A 23,079-nucleotide genomic window follows, 5' to 3' on the forward strand; every position below is an offset into this window, starting at 1 on the left:
AGAGAGAGAGAGAGAGAGAGAGAGAGAGAGAGAGAGTCTCCTGGAGGAAGTGGGGCAGAGCAGGGCTGGTTGTAGCCAATCCTGCTGCCTGCTGCCTATAGCTGCCAAGGACTGGGAGGCCTTGAATTTCCTTGTATGGGCTTGTAGCGCTGCACCCTGAGCAGGCATCGCAGCTGGGCTCTGGCTGTGTCTGCTGAATCTGCAAATGGTGTGCCCTTCAGTAGAAGATGAACTGGAGACACAGGGGTTTCTGACCTGCCCCTCAGCTCTGTGTTCTGGGAGTGTTTTCTTAAGGGAAGTCACTAGGTGTTTTGCGGGGTCTTGGTAATGCTCCTAGGATGCACAGCCTTGGAAACAAAGAACAACTTTAAGCTTTGGAAATAGTTTCCGTATGTTTTTCATTGCAAAAAGCAGGGCCAGCAAGACGGCTCTGTGGGTGCTTGCTGCCAAGCTTGGTGATCTAAGTTTTATCCCTGGAACTCACAGGGTGGAAGGAGAGAACTGCTTCTAGAAAGTTGTCCTCTGATGTCCATGCCTGTGCTACCCAATCAAGGAATGAATAAGGAACCGGAGAGATGGTTCAGAGCCCTGGCTGCTCTTCCAGAGGACCTGGGTTCTGTTCTCAGGACTCACCTGGGGGATGGGGGGTCAGGTCTGGAGTCTGTAACTCTAGTTTCAGAGGATCTGACATTCTCTTCTGGCCTCCTGGAGTGTCAGGCACACATGAGGGGGACACAGACATGCATGTAGTCAAAACACCCATACACAGAGACTAAAATAACTAAAAAATCCACAAAGGTAAGCAAGAAGTTTTAAGAAATCATAACTGGGTGTGGTTTCAAATGCCTGTAGTCCCTAGGACCCAGGAGGCAGAGGCAGAGGCAGAGGCAGGAGGATTGCGTTAGAGAGCAGCCAAGCTACATAGAGAGCAAACAAACTGATGAGACAGACTGGGCAATTTCCAGAGGGGAATAGAGTCAGATTTTCTGTCCCTCTGGACTGGAGTGTCGATAGCTTTGCACTTCCCGCCAGCCAGCAACTGCTACAAAAGCCCCCATTCCTGGCTGCACTGTAGTGGAATGTACTTTTTACATTGCGGGTAGGTGGTGACACTTCAAGTCTGTGGAATGTTCTGGGCATTTGAGGGGCCACAACCCAGCTGCCCCAACCCTGGGAGTCAGGGAAGAGGCCAGCTCCTTGGCTGTATAGCTTGTGAGGCTCAGTACAGTCTAAAGTGTTCTTAGAGTGTCCTCTCTCTCTCCTTCCTTCCCTCTCTCTCTCTGATTTAATCCTAGGCATTGTCAGTTTTACTGTTGGGTTTTTTTGGGGGTGGGCATGCCAATGGCTTTCTTCCTAATTCTCTTGTTAATTCATATTATGTTGGTGGCACCCACCGTTTGCCATTGTTTAGTGCCCACCCCCTGAGAGGAGATGGATGGGACCCATGCCAGGCAAGTGCCTGGCTACTGATCTGTGTCCCCTGCCCAGTGGTTAGTATTTTTTCCTGGTCAGTTACCTTTCCATATTGTTCGTGGTTCCTGGGGTTTGAAGGTCTTCAATATTCACACAGAGAAGCTATTGACTTTTGTCTTTTCTGCATTTCTTCCCACATGCGTACTTGGAATGGTGTGTTTTGCTTTATCATCATAAAATTAGTTAGATGTAAATGTATTTGCTTTGCTTTTAGTTTCTTGGCATTAAATTCTTTTACCTGAAATTAAAAATAAATTGGCCTACAGAGTAAAAAAAAAAATCTAATATATAGCTGGGGGTTGTTGTTATTGGTGGTGGTTGAGGTAGGTGGTCTCTGTGGGTTCAAAGCTAGCCTTGTGTGCAGAGTAAGATCATGGACAGTCAGGGCCACACAGAAAAACCCTGTCTTGAAAAAAAAAAAAGAGGGGGCTGGCAAGATGGCTCAGCAGGTAGGAGCACTGACTGCTCCACCAAAGGACCTGAGTTCAAACAAATCCCAGCAACCACATGATGGCTCACAACCATCTGTAATGAGATCTGATGCCCTCTTCTGGTGCGTCTGAAGTCAGCTACAGTGTACTTATGTATAATAATAAATAAATCTTTAAAAAAAACAGAAAAAAGAAAAAAGAGAAAACTAAAATTTTATACTATAATTACAAATACTTATTAATAATTACTTATTTAGGTTCATCTTATAAAATTATCCTTGCTGTGTGCATATGTGTATATGAGCACATGTGTGTGCATGTGTGCTTGTGTGCCTGTGTTGTGTTATACATGTGTACATGTTCGTGTATGCATGTACATCATGTACATAAGAGGACAGAGGTCAATGTCACCTTATTTTTTGGACAGGGTCTCTCACTGATCCTAGAGACCATCAAATCTGCTTGCCTGCCTGGCTGCCTGGCTGCCTGGCTGGCGTCAGGCTCCTAGGATCTGTCTATCTCTGCGACACCCAGTGCTGGGATTATAGCTGTTTGCCACTGCATCCAGGTTTTACACGGGTGCTGGAGCTCTGCCCACAGGCCCTCATGCTTGGGGGACAGGCACTTTGTTGACTGAGCTATATCCCTGAGTCCCTATCCATTCTTCTTCATCACTTGGCTCTTTCTCTGATCCCAAATTACCTAACAGGGTGGACTATATCTGGGTTTTCCATTCTTTCTGCCGAATAATGATTCTTGGGCCAGGAACACACGTTTTAAATTATCAGTCTTAGTAACAAATGTTAAGAGAAGGACTCCTGTTTTCTGTTATTATTATGACTACTTCGTTCATTTGTTTTCTGAGACAGGCTAGCCATGTAGCCCTGGCTAGCCTTGAAACTCATAGAGACTGACTGGCCTCTGCCACCAGAGTGCTGGAATTAAAGGCATGCCCATTATGCCTAGCTTGTTTGTTTGTTTGTTTGTTTTGTTATTTGATTGTTTTTGGCTTTTTGAGATTGGTTTTACGTAGCCCAGGCTGGCCTAGAACTTGGCCTTCAACTGCTGCCTGCCCTGCCTCACCTCCCAAGTGCTAAAGATATACATTTGCCACTGCCCAGCCATGTTTTCCTGCTTTGTTTTTAGAAATAGTTTTGCTAATGTGGCCCAGGCTGACCTTGAACTCACAATCCTTCTGCTTCAGTTTCCCAATCGTGCTCTCAAATCTGCTTTTATGTTTTCTTATAAAACTTTTAGTCGAGTTTTTATGGCATAAGGTTTTAGATTTGGGAATTAATGTGAGAATAGAGTAGAAATGTCCTGTATATATTTTATGTGCATGTGGTGTGTGTGTGTGCTCACATGTGGTATGCATGCATGTACATGTATGATGTATGCATGTGGTATACATGCATGTGTACTTTGACATGTGTGGTTACATGTATGTAATATGTGTGGTACATGCATGTGCATTTATGGTATATATGTGTGGTATATGTGCATGTGCAGTGTGGTGTACATGTGTGGTATATGTGCCTGTGTAGTGTGCAGTGTGGTATATATGCACATTGATGTGTGACATACCTGTGTGGTATATATGCATGTGCATGTGTGGTATACACACATGGTCATATGTATGTAAGGTGTGCATGAACATGTGTGATATGCGTGTATATGCAGTGTCGTGTACATGTGTGGTATACATGCAGAGGCTCTTCCGTTGCCCCTGTACCTTACCTTTTGAGTAAGTACTTCTTACTTCTCCCTGACCTCGGGCATAATTGTTTTAGCCAGACTGGCTGGCCAGTGAGACCTCAGCCTCCACCCGTCTCCATTGTTTGCCCCAGGACTCCTGCAACAGGTGCACACTGCCATGCACACACTGGGTTTTGATATGGGTACCAGAGATACGAACTCATGTCCTTACACCATGCAGCAGCCGCTTCACCTGCTGAGCCATCTCTCCATTTGTATCACCACACTTTGCTAGTAAGGTGGTTTGGGGGTGGAGAAGGACAAAGAGATCCAATGCCAGGGTGACAGTATCTAGGAGGGATGTGCACATACAACAGGGTGGCCTGCAAGCCCTCCCTGTGTTGACCAGGGTCCTCCAGGGTGAAGAAGGGGGTCCTTGCTCTATTCCTCTGTCTCTTTGGAAGGTGCAGTCCATCCTTGCACAGAGAGCTGTCATGCTGCCTTCCCTGGAACAGCGTCAGAAGTGACAGAATTTTCCTGAGTAGGGGAGTGGCCTTGTCTTTTTCATTTGTTACTTATTTATCATGTAGTCATGTATCTTGTTTGGCATGGAAGCTCATCTATTTTTTTTTTCTTGTGTCTAATCCAAGACTACTTTGTTTATTTCCTGGCTCAGACTCTTCAGGCTTTGGTCCTTGGAAACTAATTTGTTTGGCTTCTGTGTTCCTATGCAAATTCCCAGTGCAGCACAGGGAAGGTTTTTAAAAACACTGTTTTTATTTACTGATACATTTAGAACTTCTATACAAAGTTTCACGTAGTCCAGGCTGGCTTTGAACTTGCTGTGTAGCTGAGAGTGACTTCGAACATAGAACATCGACTTCTGATCCTCCTGCCTTTCTCCCTGATTGCTGGGATCACAGGTGTGCACCACATCCCCTTATGCCACTCTAGGATGGAACCCTGGGGCCCAGTGCATGCTGGGAAGGTGCTCTGCTAACACAGCAGCAGCCCCCAGGCTCGACAAGCCCCATGCATGCCTCAGCACTTAGAGATGCTGCTGGCACACATTGTGTACAACTAGCTGTTTTCCCAGGGAGTCCTGGTTGTTGGGTCCTGGAGAATGGCATCAGCAGCCAGGCTCTGGTGCTAAATGCGCTCTGGTTGCTTAAGGGTCTCTGCTGACCCCTTTCATGACAGAGCAGGGAGACCTGAGTATAAATAGAACTTGCATGTGCTTCTATCAGCATTTCTGGGTTTAAAAGCCATTTTTATAAATTAAAAAAATTTGGGGGGAGAGGCTGTGAGCAGACATGTGTCATGTCATGCACAAGAAGGTCAGAGGACAATTTGTAGAAGTCAGTTCTCTCCTACCACGTGGGTCCTATCCGTCCAACTTAGGTTCTAAGGCTTGACCTCTACCCGATGAGCCATCCTGCTGGCCACAGTGTTTCTAGATATAACCACCTTGTGACAGGTAATTTAAATTGTCAGCTTGCCTGACTCAAGGAACCCCTCAGGTGTTAATGTGGCACACTCTTGGTTATACTTGTGAGGGGGGTTCTAGAGAGGATAGACTGAGGTGGGAAGGCCCACCCCAAATGCAGGCAGCAGACCCTTTCAGATGAGGTAGGAGTAGGAAGCTGGTGAAAGTTGGTGGAACACAGGTATTCCCCTGCCTGCTACACCCTGACCTGTAGACACACTAGGTGTCCTGGTACATGGTCCCCTCACCATGAACTTCATTGTTCCTTCTGGTGTGATAGACCATACTCTACACCCTCCTTCCCCTTTTGACATAGTTTCTCTGTGTAGTCCTGGCTGTCCTGGAAATCGGAGCAGGCTGGCCTCAAACTCAGAGATCCACCTACCTCTGTCTCCCCAGTGCTGGAATCAAAGGTGTGCACCACCACCACCCAGTGGACCATAACCTTGGGTCTAAACACATCCTTCTCCCCCCCCCCGCCCCCTTGATTCTGCTGTATTTCTTATGGAAGCAGCAGGAAGGATGCCTAACACACAGCCCTGTCCCTCCAAGGAGGACATGCCTTCGTACTGATGTCTCCAGCACTAAATCACTACCACATGCACTGCTCTAACCTCTGTCCACGTAGAGCCGAACACATGTGGCTTATCTCTAGCCTCCCGTTCCAACGCTGACAAACCTGGCTTCCCGCATCTGTCCGCCAACCATTTATTTCACTGTTCCCTTCCAGCGTGGACAGGCATGGGTTCAGATTCGCTAACTCCTAACCTCGTGGGAAACAGCCTTGTTAACTCAGGTCCAGCTTCTTCTTTGTCCTCTAGACTCCATCTCTACAGCCACTCACAGTTTCTTCTTCTATTTATAAACCTCATTTCAGCTCTGTGTTTTTATGCTGCTGGAGACAGAAGCCAGACCCTGGTTCATGCTTCTTATTGTTTTGAGACAGTGTCATGTAGCCCGGCGGCCTGTGTACCCAAGGATGAACTTGAACTCCTGACTCCCCTGCCTCTACCTTCCAAGTGCTTTCTAAGCACAAACTCTGTTGCTTAGCAGCATCCCCATCCCCGAGTATTCTTCATTTAAAAACTATTCTGAAGTATTTATTCTTTCAGATGAAATATTAGGTAACAGAAAACCTCTGTTAACTTCGCTTTAAAAATCAGCTGTGGTTGGAGGGATGGCTCAGCAGCTAAGCACTCTGGCTGCTCTTACAGAGAACCCAAATTTGGTTTCCAGCATCTACTGTGGGTAACAGGCAACTGTAAATCCAGCCGTAGAGGACCTGACCCTTTTCTGGACTCAGGGACACCTACACTCACATGCACACAGTCATATATGCACACACACACACACACACACACACACACACACACACACACACACACACACAGAGAGAGAAAAATAAAAGTCAGGTGATCCATACTAGTGCTTAGGAGGTGGAGGCAAGTAGATTTCTGTGAGTTCGAGGCCCACCTGGTCTACGTAACAAATTCCAGGGCAACCATTTCTACATAGAAAGATTCTGCCACAAAAATTAATTAATTAAAATAATAATAAAGACTTGAATAACATAATAAAAATTAAAATCTTCTCAAAATTGACTGTGATTTTGCTCAGAATTTTGTTTTCTTTCCAGTTCAGTTGTAATTGTCATTTGAAGGAATCTGCTGCTCCCTGAGACCCACTTCTGCTTCTCCTGACACGCTGCCATCAGCAGGCTCTAGATTTCCCTACAAGTTCCTCCAGTTCTTTTAAGACCGGTTCTAACTGCGTTCACTCTCACGTGTTATCATTTTGATCAGGATATTTTTATCCGTCACATTTCATTTTGAAAATATGTATTTCTGTAATGTTGGGCAACAATTTGTTTTTATACATTTATTACCTTCCGGACTTCTTTTTTTTTTACTGAGGACGTGTGTGTGTGTGTGTGTGTGTGTGTGTGCATGCACAGGTGCTCATGTGTTTGCAGGTGTGTGTACATGTGTGTGTGTGCGTGTGTGTGTGTGTGTGTGTAGGTGTGTGTACAGGTGTGTGTGTATGTGTGTGTGTACGTGTGTGTACATGCACAGGTACTCATGTGTTTGCAAGTGTGTGTGCATGTGTGTGTGTGCATGTGTGTGTGTAGGTGTGTGTGCAGGTGTGTCTCTGTGTGTGTGTGTGTGTGTATGGGTATGTCTGTGTGTGTAGGCCAGAGGCTGATGCTGGATATCTTCCTTGGTCTCCATCTACCTTATTTTTAGGGACAAAATACCTCCTTGAACCTGGAGCTGCTGATTGGGCTAGACTGACTGGCCAGATAGCCCCAGCAATCCTCCTGTCTCCACCTCTCCCGTGCTGGAGTTCTGAGACACATGTTTACTGGGCGTCTGAACTCAGATCCTCTCTGTGCAGCCAGCACGTTGCTACTGAGCCTGCTCCCTAGGCCTTTGCATTTTCTCTTTAAATGCAGCTTTGATGGCATCTCCCAGGGTAACGCCCAGTATGCACAGGCTCTGGCCTTTGTCCCCTCCAGGTCACTCCTCTGCCGGGTGTGCAGAATCATGAAAGGTGATGGCCACAGCATCCAGTCTCGTTTCTAGTTCTGTGTCATTTACAGTTTGGTTCTTTTGGTGGCTACTGGTAGTCTCTTGGTCAATTGTTTTTTTCAGTTGTTATTTGATCCTAGGGAATCAAACCCAGGGCTTTGCATGCAGCAAACACACATTCAAGCATGGAGCGTTAGCCTGAGCCTGGCTCTTGACTTGAAGTATGTTTGGGGGTTTCTTTTTTTCTTTTCTTTTTTTTTTTAATGGCTTTTTCGAGACAGGGTTTCTCTGTGTATCCCTGGCTGTCCTGGAACTCACTCTGTAGACCAGGCTGACCTTGAACTCAGAAATCTGCCTGCCTCTGCCTCTCAAGTGCTGGGACTAAAGGCGTGTGCCACCACTGCCCAGCTGTTTGGGGATGGGTTTCTTTTGTTTTGGATGGAAATCATTATGCAAAGGATTTTTTTTCTAACACCTCAAACCAAAAGGCACAACAAACTGAACCAGAAGAAAAACTCAAATGAGAAGCAAAACAAAAAACAAACAAACCGGAAAAAAACCCCCCAAAACCAAACCCAAAAAACCTTCCCATGATAGGGCTGAGGGTGTCACCCAGCAGCTAGAGCCCTGGCCTAACCTTCACAAAGCCTTAGAGTTCGGTTCTCAGAACCATGTAAAACTGGAGTGGTGACCTGGCTCTGTATTCCCAGCACTTGGGAGCTGGAGGAGGCAGGGGTCCGAGATTCCAGATCATTCTCCACTACAGGGGGAGTACACACACACACACACACACACACACACACACACACACACACACACACACGGGGTTTGGAATGGATATTGATTTCCGCAGGTAAATGTCTAGCTTTTGTTGTGACGTTGCTAGGCTCTGTTTCCTGTTGACCTACATATGCAATCCCTCCGTTGTGACTGGTTCCCACATTCCTTGCTTTAGTCCCATGGTCACGGTGGCTTTTCTCTTTAATACTAAGCTGGCTTCTGGCTCAAGTACACGTGCAGGAGGTTTGCATCTGGGTAAGTCTGTTCAAGCCGTCTAGGAAGCTCTTCCTTTCTGCTCTTCGTCAGGCTTTGGCTCAGGGTTCAAGTCTTCCAGTTAATAATCTGTTCCCTTCAAACCTTGCCAGATGGGGGCTGCGGTGGAGCACAGTGGTGGAGCACTGGCTTCGCTTGTGCAAGGCCCTGGCTTCCATCAAGAGACCAAACCCCAAACCCAAAGAAGCAAAATGACTATGCATTTATAAGACAGTGTTCAAGAAACACACACATTCCTTAATATTCTTATGTCCTTCCAGGTCATGCATGTGTGTGTGGGGGGTGTGCATGTGTGTAACAATATATAGCCAGCTTATCTGACTTACGTACATATATTCCTCTTTGTAAAAGAAACATTTATTTGTGTGTGTGATTGCATGAATGTGGAGGTCGGAGGAAAACTTTTGGGAGTTTATTTCTCCTTTCACCATGTGGATTTGGGGAATTAACTCAGGCCATCAGGCTTGGTGGCAAGCCCATTTATCCACTGAACCCTCTCAGCTGCTTTCACATACATATACAATCCTAATGTTTTCAAAGTGCTCACTTTATAAAGTAGATATATTCATCTTTATTTTATGTGTGTATTCCTGGAAATGAAACTACTCCATGGAAGTGGGCCCCACCTTTTGCATTTTGATCAGTACGGAAAAGCTCCCTGTATTTACCCTGTATTTACTGTGTCTATCACATCCTGGCCTGTGTCTCTGTCTGTATAGTGTGCTATAAGAACGTTAGGCTGAATTGATAGAGGACAGATGATGCCCTGTTTAAATTTGCACACGTCTGACTCTTGGCCAATTTAGAACCTTCCAGAGTTCCCCCTGCCTTTGGGTCTCCAGGCATACTGCCCTCCTGGCTGGGGGGCCGGGGGGGGGGAGTTTGGGCTGGCTGGGCTGGACTCATGGTACAGCCCTTAGAGTTGCTCGTGGCCAGGGCAGCTTTTTCATTGTCTTCTCCACCCTGATTTTGCGACTATGCCCAAGCCTAAGGACCATCGCTCCCTCAGCCTGACAGCACTCTCTCCTTTAACCTAAAGACTTTTACACCCTTGACCCAGAACTTCTCCCTCCCTCAGCCTTGGGGTTTCCTTCCCTTGGACTGGAGTTCTTCACCCACTTAACTTGGTGTTCTCCCTGATTATCAATAGGCCCTTGTTCCTTTAGCTTCGGGTTCCCATCCCTATGTTAGAAGGCCCTTTAGCCGAGGGTTTCCCCCTTAGCCAGAGGGTCCTTTGGTCTAGCTCTAGGCACCTCTCCCAGGAGACTGGAGATCCGAGCACCTGTAAGGTGTCAGCTACATCCAGCTAGTTGTCATCATCCTGAGGCAGAGTCATCCACCGAGGAAGTGAAACCCGACTGTATCCTGAGGACCAGCCTGGCTCATGTCATGGCCTGACTGGGCCAGACACTTCCTTGTCAAGGGTTCTCCAGGCCTGAGTCTTTGCAGGGGAGGGATGTTAGGAGGGGATGGAGAAGGAAAGGTGGGTACTAGGTACTGGGTGCTGGGGAGGTGTTTGCTGAGGTGATGGATCTGAAAGTGGAGACCCTCAGAGGGCTGGGGTGTGGGATTAGGGCCAGCCTCTTAGTGTCAACTTTACTCAATAGGTAAGGCTGGGAGGATTTCCTTAGGCCAGGCAGGTGCCAGCTTGCCATGGTGCCTCAGTGCAGCCAGTAAGACTCAGAGTACCACACACCTAGGTGTCTGGTCATGACGTCTGTCATTCTCACAATGAGTTGAGGTACTAGTTGGGTGGAGAAGGATCAAATAGGGCTGGGAACAGCATCCTGGGTACAGGAAATGGCAGAAACAGAAGCTCTGAAGCCAGCAGGACTGTGGCCCAGTACACCCTGAGGAGCAGCAACAGACTGAGCCTAGATCCTCTGGGCATTCTGCCTGGCAGAGGCTTCCAGGGGCTTCCGGACTCCTGGAGGGGACAGAAGAGGCTCTGGGACCGTTTTTTGTTCTTTGGATAGAGCCACCAGCCTAGTGTTTCTTGTCTCATTAAGTCTGTCATCACACCTGTCATTTGGGGATACCTTTAAAGGTGACACTTTGGCTCAGGCTCAGTAACTGTCAGAATCCCAGCAGTCTGCATGCTACTTCTTCTGCCTCTGCCTCCTAGAGATGGGACAGCCGAGTCCTGGAGAAGGAGGGCAAGGTGGTGGCATGGTAGGGAACTCTGCTGAGGTTACTTTGGGGGGCAGGGAGTGTGTGTGTGTGTGTGTGTGTGTGTGTGTGTGTGTGTGTGTGTGTGTGAAGGAAAGATCTGGGAAGAGTTCTTACCCAGAGGATGAGAGATTGTTACAGATGAAGTCTGAGGCCCAGCTCCAGGCCTGACTATTCCCACTGGGACCAACAGGGCCAGACAAGGGGCCAGCGAAGCACCTGGACTGTTCAACACTGCATGCCCTACACATACCCCAGAGACTTCACTTCCATGCAGAGAAGATGCTCCCCCTGTAGAGGGGTGAGCCTGGGCCAGGCTTCTGGGACTCACACGCAGGAGGGTGGCTGAGGGGAGTCAAGGTCACAGGCTTAATCGTTCCCATGGCCAGCATGCCCAGCTTTTAGGGGCTGCACGCTACATCTGCCCAGCTGTTTGGCAAATGTCCTTCTTCAGTCACGAACCTCCCTCCCCTCCAGGAGCAATGAGGCCCAGGGAATGAGCACAGAGCATCTGCAGCCTCCAGCCTGGTTCACAGCTTGGAGCTGGGGTCAGAATGACCCAGATTCCAGCTCCATCTCTACTGATCCCTGCTCGTAATTCCTTGGTCAGGTCGCTTTGTCTCCCTGGACTCCATAATAGACTTTATTGTGCTAGGGGTGTGACTCGGTGGCTTTCCCAGCATGCACAAAGGTTCCACCCAGCACTGCAAAGACTGAGTGAGATGGTGCTCACCTGTATCCCAGCAACTCAGGAGGTGGAAACTGCAAGTTCAAGAGTTCAAGGTCATCCTTAGCCATATAAAGAGTTCTAGGGTGGCCTGGGCTACATGAGACTTTGTCTAAAAAAAAAAATCTCACCTCTGACAACAATAGACCTATGCCTGTCAACACCATTGCTGTGGCCTGTATCCCGCCCCAAAGCTAAGTTATGGAAACTTTAGATCTCCCATGTGGTAATTTGGAGCCCAGGGAAGGGGTTTAGGTCATGAGACGGCACCCTCAGGAACCAGTTGATGGTGTTCATTTGTCATCCCCCTTACCTCTGACTGAGTTAGTTCTCCTGAGATGCCCCCCCAAACCCCTTGCTCATCTCTCCAGAGTGCTCGATTCCCTTCTGCCCTATGATGTTCCTAGAGTCCCCAGTAGATGCTGCAGTACAGTCTTGGACCCATTAGCCTCCAGGACTGTGGGCAGAAATAAACCTTTCTTCTTGATAAATTAGCTAGTGTCGAGTGTTCTATGACAGCAGCAGAAAAAAAGCAAACTAACACAAACCAGCACTCGCGGCCACAGCTGGAGACAGACACACTGTGTCAGGAAGGGCTCGCACAGTCACACAAGCAGAGCCACTGGGATTTTTCTTGTTTAGAGCCAGCTCTTCCAGACAAGAGAAACTAAGGAGAAGAAGGGAGCCAGTAATCTCTCCTACAGGTAAACTCCCACAGAGACAAGCCTGCTGTCCCGCTCTGCTGGGAGCTGGGTGTGAGAGGGGCTAGCCTACCAGTGAGGGCATGGGCAGTCATCACTGAAGACAACAAGCATCTCTGAGTCCTCAAACAGTTGGTGGGTGATCCCTGAGCACTCAGACACTTCCTAGTGTCGTAGGAGCTGATCTTGCTCTGGGATTGAGGACTGGGAAAGACAGTGTCCTGTCTACCAAGATGTATGCGTATGTATGGGACCAGAGGAGGTCAGACAAGAAGGTAGCTGCTTTGGGGTGACGTGGTCTCCCAGAGGCACCTCCCTCTCACAGGATGGACTTTCCCAGGATCTGGGTGGTGAGAGGCTGAGCCTTAGACATTGGGTTCAGGGAGCTTACTCTCCAATCCAGGACTGCCAAGATTATCCTAACCATGTGCGAATAAACCATATGGGGGCTCATAACTGTAATTCCAGTTTTAGGGGATCTGATGTCCTGTTAGGCTTCTGCAGGCACTTAAACAGGTGGCAAACATACGTGTACACACACACACACACACACACAGAGGCATACATACACATATATAAAAATAAGTCTTTACGTGAACTGAGGCGAGGAGATGACTCAGTAGGTAGAAGTGCTTGTTCTGTAAGTGTGAGTGCTGGAGTCCAGATCCGAAGCAGCCAGGTAAATGTCAGGGGAGAGCATGGTGGTCCACCTGCAGTCCCAGTGCACAGGAGACAGAGATGGGATCCCCAAGCTAGCTGACTGGATTGGCTGAGTAAGAGAGCTCTGAGTCAACAGGGAAATTCTATCTCCATGTATACAGAGCGATTGAGGAAGCCACCTGATGTCAACTTCTGGCCTAGATACGTACATACATGTGAACACACACACACACACACAGACACACAGACACACACATAGACACACAGACACACAGACACACAGACACACAGACACACACGAACATGCTCATACATGCACGCACATCATACACACAAATATGCGTAGGCCAAAGGAGAATACAGTTTTTAAAAGCCAATGATCTAAAACATCCAAAGAGAAAGGAAGACAAGAGAGGAAGGCTGAGCAGTGACTAATCTTTGTTCTGCCATGCAGAACAATGGAAAAGACAAACCCGAGACAGAGCAGTCACTCATCACCTATTCACCCAACCACCACCATCTCTCCATTCATCCATGCATGCATGCATGCATCCATTCATCCATTCATATCTTCTGTCTGTCTGTCTGTCTGTCTGTCTGTCTGTCTGTCTATCATCTATCTATCTTCTATCTACCTATCATCTGTCTAGTCTACCTCTCTTTTTATTTGCTTATCAATCTATTTCCTATCTGTCTGTCTGTCTGTCTGTCTATCATCTATCTATCTTCTATCTACTTATCATCTGTCTATCTATCATCTATCTAGTCTACTCTCTTTTTATTTGCTTATCAATCTATTTCCTATCTGTCTGTCTGTCTGTCTATCATCTATCTTCTATCTACCTATCATCTGTCTATCTATCATCTATCTAGTCTACCTCTCTTTTTATTTGCTTATCAATTTATTTTCTATCTATCTATCTATCTATCTATCTATCTATCTATCTATCATCTTCCATATGTCTGTCTGTCTGTCTGTCTATCTATCTATCTGTATTTTAGATAGCCTGAGCTATTATTGGCACAGAAACGACCAGGGGCTTGACAATGGCTTAGGGGACAAAATGTCACCTTCCAAGTGTGAGCACTGAGGCTGTTAAATCAAATCATCAGATGCCAGAAGCATGAGTCTTAGCTGTGCGCTTTCGGCAGATGGCACGTTATGAAGGCCACACTCCTTTTGGGGTTTAGAGCACTGCTATACCCTCAGCTGATCCCTCCACCTTTTCAAGCTCCAGTGCAGGGAAGTCCTGTATTGGCTTCTCACCAAGGGAGGCGAGCACGCAGGCGTGCGCACTCCCAAGTCTGGCTTCTTTCTCATGGTTTCCTTCATGAGAGAGCCATGCGCACTCCTGCCTGGTGGGGTCATCTGTTTTATTGCTCAGTTTGGGAACTGATCACAGTCGTCCCCCATTATCTACAGCTTCACGTTTCATACTCCAGTTTCCGACAATCCACCAATAGCCAAGATCCCTAAATAGAAAATTCTAGACATCATGCCATCCTGAGCAGAAGACTGGAGCCTCACACTGCCCTACTGTGTCCTTCCCAGGAAGCTAATCATCTTTTTGCATACTATCCACATGGTATTCGCTGACCATCCATAAGCCGCTTTTTAGCTGTTTGACTCCATAATCACCCAAGATGGAGTCTGTCTGGCAGTTACTAGGGTTCAAGAACTTTGACACGATTGTTATGAACACCTGAGAGAAAGCTCTGTGGGCACCAGGTTTTTTTTTTTTTTTAACTTCATTTACTTAAATAGCTCTGAGCAGAGTGGCCAGGTCAGACTGTTAGCTCTCGATCTTTCAGAAACGTGTGTTCTCTTCTGAGGCAGTGGAGTGACTTGGAATTCCACCTGCCTCACATCCCCCTCCACATCCAGTGTGGGACTCTCAGCTTTTCCTTCCTGTCCCTTTGATGTGTAGATGGACTTTCTGGGACACTGCATGCTTACTGCTTGGCTTGCTCTTGGCTGCTTGCTGCTGTTCCAGAATGGAGCAACCCTTTCCTGTTCCATCTATTTTCCCAGCAGCCCTTTCCCTTGAAGAGTAGGAATGGGTGGTGTGGCAGAAGGGAGGTTTCTTAGAGAGGGCGTGAGACCACTGTTGGAATGGCAGATGGATTTGCCATTGGCCTTCTTGCTCAGGGAAACCCACCTGCATCTCTCTCTTCCCACAGATATTGGCCCGGTGACCCTCACGGCGGACCCAGTGGTATTTCAGAGAGAGCTGAGAGAACTCTATGTTCAGGTGGGCCACCCACCATCTTTATTGTTCTTCCTCTTCCATGACAGAGACAAAGGTCTTGCCAAGATGGTACCCTCCTTCCTCCCAGCCCTGCCTCTCCTGGTTCCTTTCCCCAGTTCATGAAACAAATAAATCACAGAGCCCTAGTGCATTCTGGGTGCTATTTTAATAAATGGGTGAGGGGAGATGCTGTTCCATTAAAGGTATTTGTGGGGGCTTAGTTCTGACTCCTAAGCCAGATCTGAGCCTGGGTCACATGTCCTTGACTACCTAAATATCCGTGGCTCACAAAACACCTGGCTCCAGCATCTGTCCTTCTGACAGTTGAGGCCACTAGCCTTCTGAGAGCAGGGACTCCATAGGTGAGGCCTGCTTCTCTGCTGGATCCCACTGGGCCTGGGGCAGAGTCTAGAACACCTGGGGCTCAGGAAGTCAGAAGGACTTCCTGAATTAAGAAGGACAGTTGTAGGGGGAGGAAGGAGGGGGTGAGTGGGTGGGGAGCACCTCCTTAGAGGCAAAGGAGGAGTGGGATGGGGGTGTTTGTGGAGGGGAGATGAGAGAGACAACATTTGAAATGTAAATAAATAAAATAATCAATTAATTATATATAAAAAGGAAAGGTGTGTTGTGGGGCCGGCTGCTCCAACAGGCTGGGCTTGTCAACTGTGTGTGTTCTCACCTCACAAGAGCTCTGGGTGCTGCCGGGCAGGGAGGGTGTGAGTGTGTCTCTTTGAGGGTCTGATGCCAGGGCAAGTGACAGAGAGCATTTCTTCTTGCCTTGCCTGGCTCAACTCCTCTGATCTTTATTCCCTAAGCCTTGGCTATCACAGGACTTCTTGAGGCTGTCCCCAGTGGCTTCTGTTCTGCCTTCCCTTGTCACATGGTAATGATCTGGGGGACAGCTCATTTGGTAAAGCATGCCTGCCATACAAATATGTAAAAAGCTGGGTGTGGTTGCCCGTGCTTGAAATCCCAGCCCTGAGGAGACAGAGATAGGAGGATGGCAGAGCCCCATTGGCTGGTGAGCCTAACAGTTAACGAGCTTTGTCTTCAGTGAGAGATGTGTCTGAAAAAGTAACGTGCAGATAGAGGAGGACTCATAACATTGACCTCTGACCTCCACACACACACTCACATACATGTGTATGAGGATCCCCATATGTGTGCACACACACGTGAGTACATATGCAAACTCCATACATTTAATTTGCACAATCACATGTGTAAGGCTTGCTCGTATCTCAGTGGCTCCGCCCCTGTATTTCATACCTTCTATAAGATGGGATTGTCACTGATGGAAGCGAGAGAAGGAGTAACACCTGCCTAAAGTCACTACAGGGCAGATGCTGGGAGGGACTAATAGGGACCACAGCCTGACCCAGTGAATCCACACTGAGGTGGTTTGAGGTGACTGTCCAGGCTGCCCCCTTGTAGGTGAGGTGGGTGGCAGCAGCTGACACACTTCAACCCTCCAGGGAGGAGGTGACTGCCCAGAGATGAGTGTGGGGGCCATCAAGGCTGCCGTGGAGGTCGCCAACCCCGGGTCCTTCATCTACGTCTTCTCGGATGCCCGTGCCAAGGACTACCACAAGAAGAAGGAGCTCCTGCAGCTCCTGCAGCTGAAGCAGTCGCAGGTGAGAGGCTTTAGGGATGAGGTGGGCAGCCATGTAGGAAGCCAGGCCAGGGAGCATGAAGCCCCACTGGAGAGTGGGGCCAGGAGTCTCTCCTGGAGCCCTGGAGCTGTGGAGCCCAGCCACCCCTCTGCAAAGGAAGAGCTCAGGGCCCAGGAGCCCTCACTTCCTGGTGAGGTTTGCCCTGTGCAGCCCCACTCCATCCACCCTTCATGCAATGCTTCTCCATCCTCATCCTCAGCCCTTGGTCCTTGCAGCTCAGGAACCCTTATCCTTGTGTGCTTAGAAAAGAGTCAGAAGCCAGGCGGTGGTGGCGCACGCCTTTAATCCCAGCATCCAGGAGGCAGAGGCAGGTGGATTTCTGAGTTTGAGGCCAGCCTGATCTACAGAGTGAATTCCAGGACAGCCAGGGCTATCCAGAGAAACCCTGTCTCGAAAAACCAAAAAAAAAAAAAAAANAAANAAAAGAAAAGAAAGAGGAAGAGGAAGAGGAAGAGGAAGAGGAAGAGGAAGAGGAAGAGGAAGAGAAAGAGAAAAGAAGAGAGTCAGGTCTTCAAGTGCCTCTTGCTTTTGCATTTATGGCTACAGAAGGGAGAAGGGTGGTCTGCTCTTGAGGAAAACCTCAAGGTTTGGGATGACATGGCTGCTTCCATGTCTAGAATATTCTAGAGTTCTTCAGGGTTCATCTCAAGGTAGCGTCCAGGGGCCACTCCAAAAGGAGTCTACTTCAGTACTGTTCTTTGTTGTAGATTTCATGCCGCTCTTGAAGCACCTGCTATGTTTCTGTCCGTGCACCCTGCCCTGCCCCTGCCCTGCCCCTACCCCTGCCCTGCATCGCTCCTGATCCTCCCCACTCACCTCCCTGCACACAACACTGTCATTATTCCCATGTCTCCCATGGTTGGGGTCCTGCCTCTCCTGGTTTCCGTAGAAAGTACACGCCTATTTGCCTATCTTCCAGGTGGTCTTTGTGCTGACTGGGGACTGTGGTGACCGCACCCATCCTGGCTACCTGGTCTTCGAGGAGATTGCCTCTACCAGTTCTGGCCAGGTGTTCCAGCTGGACAAACAGCAGGTGTCAGAGGTAAGCCACCACGGCGTCGCCACGGTGTGCTCCTTCCAAGTCTGCTGCCCCTGTGAGTGAGGGAGTTGAGTCTTGCATGGTGATGTACATGGCAGCTTTGCCTGGTGGCTGTCACCGAGTGGTTCTGAGTACTTATCTCCAGGTCCTGCATTGTCTCTTCAAATCTCCTGAACCCCCAGGCAAGTACTTGGGAGACATCCGGAAAGTAAAGAGGCTGAGGCTTGGAGGAGCACCTTGGGGTGCTGCCTATGTTCTGCTGCTGGAAGGTGACAGTGAAGTAGTTTCAGACGCTATCACAGAGTCTGGGGCAAAGGGACCACAGAGCGGGTCCAGGATCCTGGGAGCTAGCAGGGGAGGGGTCCAGCTTCCAGATCCACTAAGCCCAAATCATACCAGCCATCTGTGCCCCATCCTGTTCCCTGGCCAAATGACACCTGTCTCCTCCCAAAGCCCATCTTTACTGTGTCCATCCTTCTAGGAATGCAGAGGCTATCCGCCATCTCTAGCAGAACCCAGAGGCCCATCTCTGTGCTGCAAGTCCTCCACATTAGCTGAGGGCAAGGCATAGTCGTGGAACCACTGGGCAGAGCTGCAGCTGTCACACAACACTGATGCCAGCCTTCTTGAGCCTATTTGGAATGACCTATGTGTGGACCCCAGGACACTACCCCTCTGTCCCTCCTGCTGTCCCCTCCCGCATACCCAGACCCTTATCTCTGCCTGTGTTTCCTCTTGCACACTCCGCATAGCCCAGCCAGCCTCTCTCCTGCTTCTCAGCCCCAGGGCCTTTGCTCAGACCTTCTCCTCCCAGCTCCTGACCATCTGATATACACGCCTTCCCAGGAAGTCGTCTTCAACTTCCTGCCTTGGTCGAATCTCTTTCCAAACCCTTCCCAGCTCTCTGCATGGCTTTACAGAGTTTTTATCTTGTGGGCATGTGAGTACTCAGACTATGAGAGCCCTCAGGGCTGGGCCACCCTGAGCAGACACCCAAGATGGGTAACTCGTGCCAGGAAGTGCCTGGGGGACAGAGCTCTTTGGGTTCCCATGCCTGCTGCTCTGGGAAAGAAGGTGTCTCCAGGGCAGGCAGTGGACTCAAGGATGGATTTTGTGAGCCGTGTATTTATGAGCTGAGAGGACTGGTCTCTGGGGCTGTGTTTAGATTAGCGTGCCTCAGCTCCCTGTTGACAGATGGCGTTTATACTTCTCTGTGACACAACAGGCTTTAATTCCTGGCTTGTCAGCCTATCCTGGCATGGAGCCCCACAGAAGGGCGGGAGGCATTTCAGAGTGGAGGGACAGTTTCGTCCCCACTTTTAGGGGAGATGCTTGTTTCCTTCCAGACAGAGAGGCAAGGCAAGTTGCTGAGGACAGCTTGCCAGGGTCCTTGTCTCTGGGCACCCCAGGCGATCCCTTTGGCATTTTGCTGTGGGAGTCTCAGGATCGCTGACAGCCAGGTTGAGCTGCTCCGTGTGGTAGCTTGGAGGCTCCTGTGCACAGAGAGCCTTGTGCCTTGGATCTGGCTCTTTCTAGATGTTCCCAGACCCTCATGGAGCCCGGGGAAGTGTCTGGGACAGCCAAGGCTGTGGTCATCCCCCAGGGAAGCCAGGCCAGTGGGGCTCTAGCTGGGAGAAGTCTTTCAGACCTCTGAGGAGGCATGACAAGCACATGCTTTGACCTCCACAGAGTGCAGGATTGATATACTGTGTACACGCCACTGTGGGCATTTGTTAAGCATCTGCTGCATGCACCATCTAGGAGGAGGCAGTCCGTCTGAACAGTGGCCCTCTGTCTCGGGGATCTTAGCTTTTCTGGGTTATGAACTTGTCCTTACAGGTGGAAGGAACCCCCCTTTGGAGTTTGTTTCAGAGTATATGGGGTATTCAAGAACCTCTTTCCTTGACAAGGCAACTTAGAATTCTGACCATCCTGCCCTAAAAGGGGACCATATTGAAGGCAGGCAATGTGGCCTTGGGTTTGCCCTAGGGTGTGTGGCATGTGTAGCTATATACATTCATATGTGAGTGTGTGTGGAGGCAGGGGGTCAGCACTGGGCATCTTTCCCAGGTGCTTTCCAGTTGAATTCTTGACTCACAGTATTTCACTAAACCCAAAACTAACCAGGTGGCCTAGACTGCCTGATGAGTGAGCTCTAGGATTGCCTGTCTGTCCACCTCTGACACAGCGCTGGCTTACAGGCACGTCCCCGTGCTCCCAGCTTCTATGTGGTCCCAAGAATCTGAACTCAGGCTCTCATGGGTGCACACGACACACTTTTATCTACTGAGCTCTGGTTCCAAACCCAAGGTGGGCATTTTTAAAAATCAAGCTTTGGGTAGGACCCATGGGTGGCACACAAGCCTGGTTCAGTCCACACTCAGCCACAAAAGCTGATGATGCAGGAGAGTGCTAGGGGATGGGAAGGGACAGAAGAGCTGACCACACCCCATTATCTTCCCTGGGAAGTCACCCTATAATTTCCCAGATGCTCAGATGCACTGAGCATCTCAGTCCCTGCTGTGTGGTCCACTGCTCCCTACCCCACCACTTATTCTTCAGCTTAGCCAGTTCTGGGGTTGGGACAAATCTCTTGCCCTACAGCAGCAGGTACACCCGACAAATTGCCCAGATTCCGCAAATCCCTTTAAAGAGAGGTGACTTGCTTTCTACAATAACGGGGTTGGGCAGGAGGCTTACCAGGAGGCTCTAGTTAAAGGCTCAGGAGAGTCCTGAGATGGTCTCACCCTGGACCCTTCCCAGCAGGATAGTGGGAAGGTTGAGACATGGGCTGTTGGGGGCAAGATGGGGGTGGCAACAGGTCACAGTTCTGTAGGCCTTCAAGGGACCTCTCCGCTCTCTCGCTTGGGTACAATTGTGCTGTTGGGGTCCTTTGCCTTTGAGGTGACGGCCAGGGTGTATAGGAAGGGTGCTGACCACGGTGCTGGGTACCTAGGAAGACTAGATAAGAGCTGACCACAGCTTAACTCTCCCCATCTTCCGGGTGGTGGCAGAGGTTTCTCCCATCCCCTCTCCCACTCCACTGAAGCCCTCTGAAGAGTGCACTCTCAAGAGTATTCTCAGCAAAGCAGAGCTGGGTAGAGAATCAGGGGTGCACAGCTGGTAAGGGGCAGAGTCCTGGGACTGGGTGGGTGCTCCCTCTGTGACTCCAGACCTACCCCTCAGTTTCCCCATCTGTAGCTGTGAACCCCATTCCTCTTCCTAGTTCCCTCAGCTTCCTCGGCTGTCCTGGCTGTCCGGCATCCTGGGAGTGTCTCTGCGGATGATTTATCAGCCACAGAGGGCCCAGCAGCAGTCATCTGGTGGAGGGTAACAAGGCCAGATTCTTTCCTTCCTTCTCCATCAGCGGCCAGAGCGCAGGCCAGCACATGGCCGGCTCCCAGGCCCCACCCCACGGACATCTGGAAGCCATCATGGTCGCCAAATAAACACTGCTTGCTTAATGAAAGCGCTCTGCTCCAAAGGCTCCTAGTTCCGCTCTGGAGCCCTGGAGGCACAGCCAGGTCCAGAAGGCCTTGACCCTAAGCCTGGCCCCACAAGGTGGTCTGGACTTGCTGTGAGCAAGAGAATCACACTCCCCTCCAAGCCCCAGGGCAGGCTGCCTCATGCCGGCCGGGGCCGGGGTCATTAGGGTGCTGTCCATGTCCTAGCCTTCTTTGTGGTTTGGTAGCCTGAAATGCTGGGCATCGTCTCTCTACCAGAACAATCTAGAACAGCTTGCAGTAGCTCGTGAGTATAGTAGCTGATGTCACTTGTCCAGGCGGTTGTCGCCTGGGGCAGCTTCTTTTCTGGGTCACTGTCCTCTGTCCCCACTGAATGACCTGAGGAATAGACAGTTGGCACAGAGCTGCTCCTTCTCCATCTGACAGCGTCTCCCTAGCTTCGCTGCTTCCTCGGCACTGTCTTCCTTCCATCCTCTACCGTGGAGACAAAGAACCCTGTCCTGGTCTATCAGCCGTGGCAGGTGGGGCCTTTTCAAGAGACACATTTCTCAGAAGACCAGGCAAAGATGGGAGAATGAAGTTGAATTCTTATCCTGCTGTAACTGAGGTCTCAGCACCTGTCCTAAATCAGTCTCAGTAAAGTGTGCTCGTTTTTTGAAATCTCAGGCACACCTTCCAATTCCCCTCCCTTCTGTGAAAAGCCACAAGGTAGGCAGAGCAGAAGGACTATGAGCAAGGACCACAGTGACCTGTTGGTCGCACACAAAGCCACTCTTTTCTAGTGGCAGACATTACGACTCAATCACAGATCCCCCTCCCCCACCCCACCCCCACAGCATCCCAGGAAGCCATTTACAGCCAACTGACAGGGGCAAGCAAATATCATACTCAGGTGTATGATAAGCTCATGACATCATTATCATTTTTAAATGGCTTTTAGTTTCTAAAATTATTATGAATTGGAGGCGGGGGACAATGGTGGCACACACCTTTAATTCTGGCACTTAGAGGTAAAGGCAAGCAGACTTCTGTGAGTTCAGGGCCAACCTGGTCTTGTGAATAAGTTCCAGACCAGCCAGAGCTACATAGATGTTGTCTCAAAAGTCAGACAAACCACACGCCTTAAGACTCACAGCTACCAACAAGTCAACACTTGCTTGGGCCTTTCCCTTCTTTATCCCCCTGGACTTTGCTGCGTTATGATACTTTACTCCATAAACAATTTAGAATGAACTATTTTTAATTTGGACTGCTGTGAGTAGAACCCAGGGTCTCATGTGTGCTCCTCAGTGAACCTTACTGGCACCCCAGTCCCACTCTCCCTCATAGTGTAGAATGACCTAACAGTAATAAACTCTCTTACTGTGGTCTAGTACAAAACCCTTGTTTGATTTCCTCCAACTGGCCTCAAAGAGACTTGTCTGTTTTTGGTTTTGTTTGTTTTGCATGTATGTACATGCATGTGTGTACGAGGGCACACGTGTGTTGTGTGCCTGTGGAGATATGAATTGACATCAGGTGTGTTCTCTCTCCACTTTGTTGGTTAATACAGGGTCTCTTGCAGCACCTGGGATTTCAGGTTAGGCTAGTCTAGCTAGCCAGCGTGGTGCAGGGACCCCTGTCTCTACTTCCCAAGCACAAGGCTTACAGGTGGACTGCTGTGCCTACCCAGTTTTTTATCTGAGCACTGGCAGTCTGAACACTGGGCCTGACTCTTGCAAGGCAAACGCT

General features: G+C 49.3%; 1 protein-coding gene across 3 annotated transcripts in view; it reads left to right on the plus strand.

Moving 5' to 3' along the window:
- Nucleotides 1-23,079, plus strand: part of Hmcn2 (hemicentin 2) — a 147,109-nt gene that overhangs the window by 4,324 nt on the left and 119,706 nt on the right. For all 3 annotated transcript variants that reach the window (XM_021181028.2, XM_029474451.1, XM_029474452.1), the window contains exons 2-4: nucleotides 15,105-15,175; nucleotides 16,648-16,806; nucleotides 17,765-17,887. In XM_021181028.2, coding sequence (XP_021036687.1) covers nucleotides 15,105-15,175; nucleotides 16,648-16,806; nucleotides 17,765-17,887 — 353 coding nt within the window. The remainder of the gene's footprint in view (nucleotides 1-15,104; nucleotides 15,176-16,647; nucleotides 16,807-17,764; nucleotides 17,888-23,079) is intronic.

This window comes from Mus caroli, chromosome 2 (assembly GCF_900094665.2).
Source record: "Mus caroli chromosome 2, CAROLI_EIJ_v1.1, whole genome shotgun sequence".
Classification (NCBI taxonomy): domain Eukaryota; kingdom Metazoa; phylum Chordata; class Mammalia; order Rodentia; family Muridae; genus Mus; species Mus caroli.